This window comes from Giraffa tippelskirchi, chromosome 1, assembly GCF_054371585.1.
Source record: "Giraffa tippelskirchi isolate mGirTip1 chromosome 1, T2T-mGirTip1v1.2.pri, whole genome shotgun sequence".
NCBI lineage: Eukaryota > Metazoa > Chordata > Mammalia > Artiodactyla > Giraffidae > Giraffa > Giraffa tippelskirchi.
Genome location: NC_137275.1, coordinates 169313391 through 169322140, shown reverse-complemented (window position 1 = coordinate 169322140; position 8750 = coordinate 169313391). Strand labels below are relative to the sequence as shown.

At 42.6% G+C, this 8750-nt stretch overlaps 1 protein-coding gene, 1 non-coding gene and 1 pseudogene across 3 annotated transcripts in view; 1 reads left to right on the top strand and 2 right to left on the bottom strand.

Moving 5' to 3' along the window:
• Nucleotides 1-2826: 2826 nt before the first annotated feature.
• TRPM6 (transient receptor potential cation channel subfamily M member 6) overlaps nucleotides 2827-8750 on the top strand; it is a 120433-nt gene continuing 114509 nt past the window's right edge. The window contains exon 1 of one of the 2 annotated variants that reach the window (XM_081505489.1): nucleotides 2827-2922. Coding sequence is in view for 1 of the 2 variants with exons in the window: in XM_081505469.1 (XP_081361595.1) it covers nucleotides 3489-3506 (18 nt within the window). In the remaining variant the exon portion in view is untranslated. Of the gene's footprint in view, nucleotides 2923-3112; nucleotides 3507-8750 lie in introns of those variants that run through there. The other variant, XM_081505469.1, reaches the window with a different exon arrangement.
• LOC145521876 (small nucleolar RNA U2-30) lies at nucleotides 7772-7829 on the bottom strand (annotated as a pseudogene).
• On the bottom strand, nucleotides 7973-8052 carry LOC145521884 (small nucleolar RNA U2-19). The gene has a single exon (XR_014065753.1). It is a non-coding gene; the product is annotated as a small nucleolar RNA U2-19 (small nucleolar RNA).

Genomic DNA, 8750 nt, shown 5'->3' with positions numbered 1-8750 from the left:
TAACTCAAGGATTGAACCTGTGTCTCCAAAGTCTTCCCTTGTAGCTCAATCAGCAAAAGAGTCTGCCTGCAATGCAGGAGGCCTGGGTTTGATTCCTGGGTCAGGAAGATCCCCTGGAGAAGAAAATGGCTACCCACTCCAGTACTCTTGCCTGGAGAATCCCATGGACAGAGGAGCCTGGCAGGGTACAGCCTATGGGGTTGCAAGAGTTGGACACGAATGAACGACTAAGCACACTCTGAAGTCTTCTGCATTGGCAGGTGGGCTCTTTACTACTGGCACTACCTGGGAAGCCCCCACCATTATTTAAATTAGTAACCCATACTTTTAAACTTCTCCCACTGTGAAATGCCCTCTCGATTTATCATCATTTCCATTACCCACTTCAGAATGCTACTGCATTTATTTTGTTTCTTTTATGCTTCTGAAAGGAAAGTAGTGGTGGCTACCCAAAGTGAAAACCATGAACAGGAGATACACTATGATTCATTGGGCAAGAGTTTCTCATGATGCTCTTTCTTCTTGGTGCAAAGAGAGTTATTTATCCAAATAAAAGAAAATGAACCAAATCCAAGCTTTGTAAAATTTTCTTTAGGAGAAGAATGCATATATTAGAACCTACTCCATAGTAGTCCCCAATAACTGGGACTCATTAAGATTTTCACATATAGGGAATTCCCTGGTGGTCCAGTGGTTAGAACTCCATGCTTTCATTGTGAGGAGCACCAGTTCAATCCCTGGTCAGAGAACTAAGACCTTGCAAGGTGCGCAACATGTCCAAAACCAAACAAAAAACATTTTTACATGTAAAAAAAGTGTTGTTATACTCATTTTTCTCTGTTGAAAAAATCAGCTGTTTCCCTTCATTTTGAAATCACAAGGTTGACTTTAAAAGTTAGTGCCTTAAAGCCATGTTAGATCAGGAATAAAATATTTACAATGTTCAGGGTAAAAACAGAGATCTGATAAAGAAGAAAACAAAGGAGAAAAGAAAGGGGAGAGGAAGAAAGGGATTAGGAAAGGACAACAAATGAGAAAATAAAGCTGTGTATGTTGATGAGTGTTACCAGTGGTGACCCAGGTACTGTTTCACTTTTAATTGTTCCTCCTCCCTACAAACCCAAGCTCCTTGAGGACTGGACAATGTCTTATTCATCTTTGTTTTCCCAGCACCCAGCAGGATGTCTGACAAGCAGTCTGTGTTCAGGAAATATTTGTTGGCTTGAATTAAACCACCCTAAACTACTAATGAACACCCTAAAGTTTAAATTTCATTGCTCTCCACTAGGCAAAGGTATACTTGTGGCCAGGAGATTTTTTTTAGACAAGTTTTAAGTTGAGTGAGGTGCTTGTGAAAGATACAGATTCCTGGGCCCCACCCCAGAAATTATTATGTAGATGGTTTAGGTGGACTGGGTGGGGCCTGAGAATCTGCACTTTTAACAAATGCCTCAGTTGTTTCTGTTACAGCTTGGAGACCAAAGGCACCTTGTACTAGCACATCAGATGTTTTAAGCCCTAGAATTGTCCTGATATTTTAGACTCTGCCTTGAGGCTTGATCTGAAAAGAATATGACTATCCTGACATGTAAATTTACCAAAGAGCTTGCACTAGATGTTAATTACAGTGCACCAATACTCTGAAGATTAAATCTTGAGTTCCAAGTGTTTAGTTTTCTTATGGGTCTGCAGATATTTGAGACCTCCCAGTCTCTAGTGTTGAGACAGACCTAACAGAGGAGATGTATGGAGAAATACCAATCAAGAGGTGCTTACATGCCTTAGGGGGGCTCCTGAATCCGTTAATTGCTCACATTAAAATTTTGAGGGAACGGGGTCCAGGAGAAAGGAGTAAATGTGTTAACAGAAAAACAAACAACAACAAAATGTTAATACGCAAATGAGATGTTCAAGTTTTCTAACAAAGAAAAATTAAAACCACACTGAGAAATGAGAGAAGGGGCTTCCATTGGCAGTCCGGCAGTTAAGACTTTGCTCGTCCATGGCGGGGAGTGTAGGTTCATCCCTGGGTGGGGGAATTAAGATCCCATATAAACATGGCAACCCACTCCAGTATTCTTGCCTGGAGAATCCCATGGACAGAGGAGCCTGGCCGGCTACAGTCCATAGGGTCACATGACTGCAGCGACTTAGCAAGGGTGCATGCATGCTGCCTGGTGTGGCCAACAAGAAGGAAAAAAAGAAGAAAAAAATGAGTGAAAAAAAAAGTGTCTGCAAATGTGAGCTCACTGGTCAGAAATTCAGAATGGACTAATTTGAAGTCAATTAAGGATGAATAGCTACCATTGTTAACTACACTTGTAATAAGTGAGCGTCATCTCTGCCAACATACTGGGATTCACCCACAGTAACTGATGGCAGCCTTAAAAAGACTGCCGAACCAGGGGAACCCACCGAATGGCAGAAATCACAAAGCTTTTGATTGTATCTTCTGGATTTCAAAATAGCCTCTGAGGAAAGGGGTTTATTCACCATCGTTCCCACTGTGTAGATAAACAAACAAACCCAGGCCCAGAGGGGTCACCTAACACCTAATAACTGCCAGATAGTAGAAGACTGCTTGTTAGGTTACCCGCCCCCCCGCCCCCATGTCCTCCCAACAGCACGCTGACTCAACAAGACCAACACAATTTAATATACAATCAGATATATCTGTGATGATGATGAAAATCCCATCTGACCCTCCCTATACTCCTTGATCCAGGTAAGGTCGGGATCACCTTTCTACACTGGAGGTAACTGAGGCCAAAAGGTATTGTGAAAAATCTATAGGGCTGTAAAAGGCAGCGTGTGGAGGTGGAGCTCAGATCTGACTCCACAAGTCAGAAGCTCAGATAAGGCTTTGGTAGCGGGGCCTGTAAGTCCAGGATGAGCGATCGTTCCGCGGTGGAGCGCTTACAGGTAAGCCGGGCTGCCAGTTGGCGGGGCTGAGTCTTCGGCGACTTGACCAGATCTGATCCCAGGGCCCTGGGTGCTTTGTAGGTGGGGCCGGCCACTCGTTATTTAACTAGAATCTAGAATAGATGGGACTTACGAAATATCTGCTCTCAAGTCCTCTGGTCTCCACCCGGAGCTGATTATCATATTTGAGGGTTCGCTACCGTAGGACACTTAAGTGCACGCCCCACAGCCCAGGTTCCGGGAGCTGGAATGGGGCCAGCGCGGAGGTGGTACAAGAGCGGAAACCTAACGGGGCTGGGGGTCCGCTTAGGGCGGTGGGGAACTCGTCCCAGGAGAGGAGGCAGTTCTCTGGTTCCACTCCGGGCGGGCGGCGGAGGAGACCGGACGTGGCGTGGGCCGGGCCCCGGGAGAAGAGAAGGCTCGGTTCGGAGCGGAGAAGCACGTCTGGGCGGCGCAGACCTGGAGAAGCCGGGCGTCGCGGCTCCGGGAGGCGGCGGGAGAAGTGCCCAGGCCACTGCCTGCACCCCAACGGGTCCCAGCGCGGCCCGCCCCGGAGTCCCGGAGCGATGAGAGTGCAGGTCAAGGTAAACGCGGCCGCCCCAAACACCCTCCCGGGGTCCCCTCCCGGGGTCCCCTCCCGGGGCTCCGCTCCATCCCGTACCTCCCACCGCCGGGGCTCGTAGCGAGAGCAGCGCGCGGGCTCCTCCCGACTCCCGTCCGAAGTGCGATGGGAAGGTTTTTTTTGCGGGGGGGGGCGGTGAGAGAGGGGGCGTCCCCGGCTGCTGGGGAGCCTTGAAGGAGCTTGGGGAATTGGGGACAGGAGTGGAGACCCTGGTCGTGCCTTGGTCTCTTGTAAGGCGGCCAGACCTCGAACTGGCTATCACCTACCTGTTTCATCTGCACTGGCACACATGTGTGAAGTAGTACGGTTTATTGTGCACATTTTATTCTTGCATTTCGGCATAGTGTGGTTTTTGGTACAGACTGTTAAAGCCAGATCAGCCGAATTCGCATCCTCGCTTCACCAGTAGATATTGAGCAAGTTACTGAACCTCTGTACTTTGGCTTCCTCATCTGGCAAATGGGATGAGGATTGTAATTTGAACATTAAATGAGATGCTATATATGCAATAACATTTCGAATAATGCTTAACATTTATTGGATTACAGAAGCTTGATTGTTATTATTTCACCCAGACAATAATCCTGTAAGATCTAAGTATCAGCACCCATATACTCCCACCACACCGGTTTATAGGTGAGGAAAATGAAGTTGAGGGAGGAGAATAGTTAGGATTGGAGCCCAGGGTAGTGGTTTAAAACACTAAGAATATGGATACCATGCACAGGATTTTGAGCATTTGTTCCTAGGGAGAAGGTGGTTCATTTTTAACTACCAAAGTGGGGACTGAGTTCTTGAATTTCTTTATTCCCTGTATAAAATTTTTGGTGTTTCGTTTTTCATTTGCTTTGGATTCTTCCATGACTGATAAAGCGTTGGATATTCTGGCTTGACTGACACCTGGGTTGCTGTAAGAATCTGTTTCTTAGGTATTCCCCACCCCTCACCCCCCCAACCCCCCCCAACCCCCACCCCCATTAGGTAAGGTTTTCTGCTGTGGGTCTCAGTTGTGATTTTTCTCTTTTTTACTTCTTAGTTTGATTGAAGTTGTATATACACATAGTTCAGAAACAAATAATTCCATAAGGTTCATTACTAAAAACAGCAGAACTTGTGTCATTTTCTTCTTTTCAGAAAGAGCAATCATGTTCATCTCTTTTAGCTAGTTGGTACTTATTCATGTCTAAATAATGCTTGTATTACTCCTTCTTGATTTTTCAGGTTTAGTCTTTATGCACTGTCTTTTCAGAATGGAATATGAGTATTTAGCTTTCTTCTAAGTTCCTGCACCTATCACTAACATCTTTTCTCTTCCTTCCATCTATCTTCAGAATATAGTTAACTTATATATATATATGTTTTATATATATATATATAATATATACATATATATATGTATTTAGGTCAATATTTAGTTCAGTCAACATTACTATCCCTTTCTATCCACTATTAAGAACTGGATTATGTACTACATGGTTACCTTCCTTTTCTTACTATTTTTTTTTCCCCTAGAATTGTTTTTCTGTGTGTGTTTGCAGAATTTTCTGTAGAGTTTTCACTAATTAAACTACACATTCTTTGCCAGTCGTCTAAATCCTCTCTCAAGATCTTCCACTGCAATGGCTATTTCAATCAATTTTATCTTGTTGAATACTGCTTTTTGACCTGCCTTGCCTGTCTAGAATGGTAGTCCTTGATGTTGGGTGCACAGCTGTTAACTTCTCTCTTTACCATCATTTTGGAGATTCCCTTTGAGTCTCTCTAATGCTGGATCCTGTTTCTTGTATCCCATTTGTTGTCTTTCTTATTTCCCATTATTTTGGTGGAGTACATTCTCCAATAGGTCTCTGAGAAAGGTTACATGTAAAGTAAACTGAATCAATGTATTCTTTTTTTTTTTAATATTTTTTTTGATGTGGATCATTTTTAAGGTCTTTATTGAATTTGTTACAATATTGTGTGTTTTATTTTTTGGTAGCAAGGCATGCGGGAACTTCGTTCCCTGACCAGGGATTGAACATATACTTCCCTGCACTTGGAAGGTGAATCTTAACCAGGGACCACCAGGGAAGTCCCTGAATCAATGTATTCTTGTGACATATTATCCTTCCATATTTTTTTTCCTTACCAAAGTTTCACTAATAATACAAAAATATGTTCTTTTGGTAAATAATTCAAACCCTACAAATAGAAATTCAAACAGAAAGTTTCCTTTCTGTCTTTGGTCCTCATCTCTCTTAAACCCAGAAGTAACCAAACCATTGGATTTGAAGCATATTATTTATGTACATTATTATTATATGTTATTATATACAATGTATTGTTTTGATTTGTGCATTTGTTTTTACATAAAGGAAATTATACTGATTATTGATATGCAAACTGATTCCTTTAAAAGTAGTTCTTAGACTATTTTTCCATGTCAATACAAACTGATGCTTTCCTGGCTAATATATTCAGATGAAATGGATCATTCAAAATCAAGCATATAACATTTTCCGAACAATTACTCTTCTATTTTCACTCAGCCAACAAATAATTACTGAGTGTTAACTATATGCTAAATCCTGTTCCACAACCTGGGAATATACAGTTAACAAAACCTTTATTTTTGAGGTAGCCAGGGATGGTAAGATGGTTCTAGATGATGGAATTGAGTGCAGCTGCAGCCTTAATGAGCTTGTTTTTCCTCTCCTGGAGTACACACATCATTCAATCAAATCTGTCTGTCTTTCCCTGTAGAAAACAATGATTACAAATTGGACTCTATAACTTCTGTGCCACCAGCACAACAGAACCATACCTCTGAGACACAGAAATGGATATTCTGAATAGATAAACAAATGCAATATACACATACAATGGAATATTATTCAGCCTTAAAAAGGAAGGAATTCCTGTGCCATGCTACATCGTGGATGAACCTTGAGGACATTATGCTAGATGCAATGCTCAGTCACAAAAAGACAAATATTGAATGATTCTATTTATATGAGATGTCTAAAGTAGTCCAGTGCACAGAAAGAAAAAGTAGAATGATGGTTGCTAGAGCCTGGAAGACTGGGAAATGAGAAGTTGTGTAATGGGAATAAAGTTTAATTTTTGCAGGATGAAAACATCCTAGGGTTTGGTTGCACAAGTTTAAATATAGTTAATAACACTAAACTGCAGACTATAAAATGGCTAAGATGGTAAATTCTACATTGTGTGTATTTTACCACAATTTTTAAAAAAAAAAAAATTCACACAAGCTCCATAGTAGGATTTGCCCTTTACTTTGTAATTTTTATTTTATTTATTTTTCACAGTGCTGGGTCTCCATTGCTTTTCTCTAGTTGCAGAGATTGGGGACTACTCTCCGGTTGTGGTGCGTGGGTCTCATTGCAGCAGCTTCTTTTGTTGTGGAGCACAGGCTCTAGGGCATGTGGGCTTCACTAGCTGTGGCTCCCAAGCTCTAGAGCACAGGCTCAATAGTTGTGGTGCTCAGGCTCTGTTGCTCCATGGCATGTGGCATTTTCCCAGACCAGGGATTGAAACTGTGCCTCCTGCATTGACAGGCCAATTCTTTACCACTGAGCCACTAGGGAAGGCCCTGTCCTATACTTTGAATTCATGATTGAACCTGTTTTTAGCTGGGTTCAGCTTTTGCATGGAATCATGGCTTTTCTAGGGGTTGGGTTAACAGTGGACTTCCCTGGAAACTCTTGGCACCAGAACCTTTAGCATGTCCCCTTGTTGGTGGTAGCCCTATGCTATTTTTCATTTTTTTCCCACGAGTTTTGGCATTTCCATATCTCTGGGGAAAAGAGCCCTAAGTTGTTTATGGCACAGATAAACTTTGAGACTATTTCAGAATTACACAATTGAGAGAAGTGAGAAGTGGTCATTTTGTTTGCCTTAAAAGTTTCATTCTTTTCCTGGTTTTGTAAGCACATGCCTCTCTGCGAGAGCCTTCTGGTCTGTTTTGACTGGAGAAGATGACTTTTACTGCTTGCATGGCACAGGCAGGTACGTTCCCTGGCCCTGGTTCTTCTGCAGTTTCCCAGCTGGCATTTATTTTCCAGCCCTGGCCTGATGTGGAATGATCCTCTGCCATTTGCTGGCTCTGGATCTTGAAGCCCACCCAGACTGGATAAGAGTCAGGTATCCAGGGGTGCAGATGTGCTGTGTGTTTTGATTGGAGAGATCAGCCTGGTGAACTGGGTTTTTTTTTCTTTTCTGTTTCTCTGAGCTCAGATCAAGTGTAGTTATGAAGATCTGTAGTAAAACCTTGTCATCATTGCTCAGAACTGATCAATCAGCCTTTCATACACGAATACCCCCAGCCCACTCTCACTGATTCATCAGTGAATCCTCAGTTATTCACTGTCACTTTTACACACACACACACACACACACACACTCCTTATTTTAAATTATTCTTTTGCTTTTCAGAACTACTGAGATCATATGTCAGGTGGACCAAGAGGTCTTTTGATGCTCAGATTTGGCTAATTTCATCATTAATCCTCTTCAGTAAGAGCAGATCTCAGAGAATGAGCTGTTCTTTATTCTCCCACCTCTTCCTAAACTATGTGTGGGCATCATATAGAATTTTCTTCCCAGGCAAACTCAAAGCTCAGTGGGGTAAATGACTATAAACAAGGGACATTCTCTCCTCACTTTACCTACTGTGGACTTGAAGCTTCTTGTAAATAGTCTTTTTTTTTTTTTAATTATGTACTTTATTTTTTTAAAAATTAATTTTATTTTTTTATTTATTTTTGGCTATTCTGGGTCATTGTTGCTGTGCAGGCTTTTCTCTAGTTACAGAGAGCTGGAACTACTCTCTTGATGCAGAACATGGACTCTAGGGTGTGTGGGCTTCAGTGGTTGTGGCATATGGGCTGTGTAGCCCTGGTTCCCAGGCTCTAGAGCACAGGCTCAATAGCTGTGGTGCATGGGCTTAGTTGCTTCACAACATGTGGGATCTTCCTGGACCAGTGATGGAACCTGTGTCTCCTACATTAGCAGGCAGATTCTTTACCACTGAGCCACTAAAAGTGAAAGTGAAAGTGTTAGTTGCTCAGTCGTGTCCAACTCTTTGTGGACCCATGGACTGTAGCCCAAATAGTCATTTTTGACATCAGCAAACCACCTGTCCCAGGGGTGGAACCATTTTTATCTGTCAGGAACTTGTGCTTTCTGTAGCAGGAGTGCTGGTAAC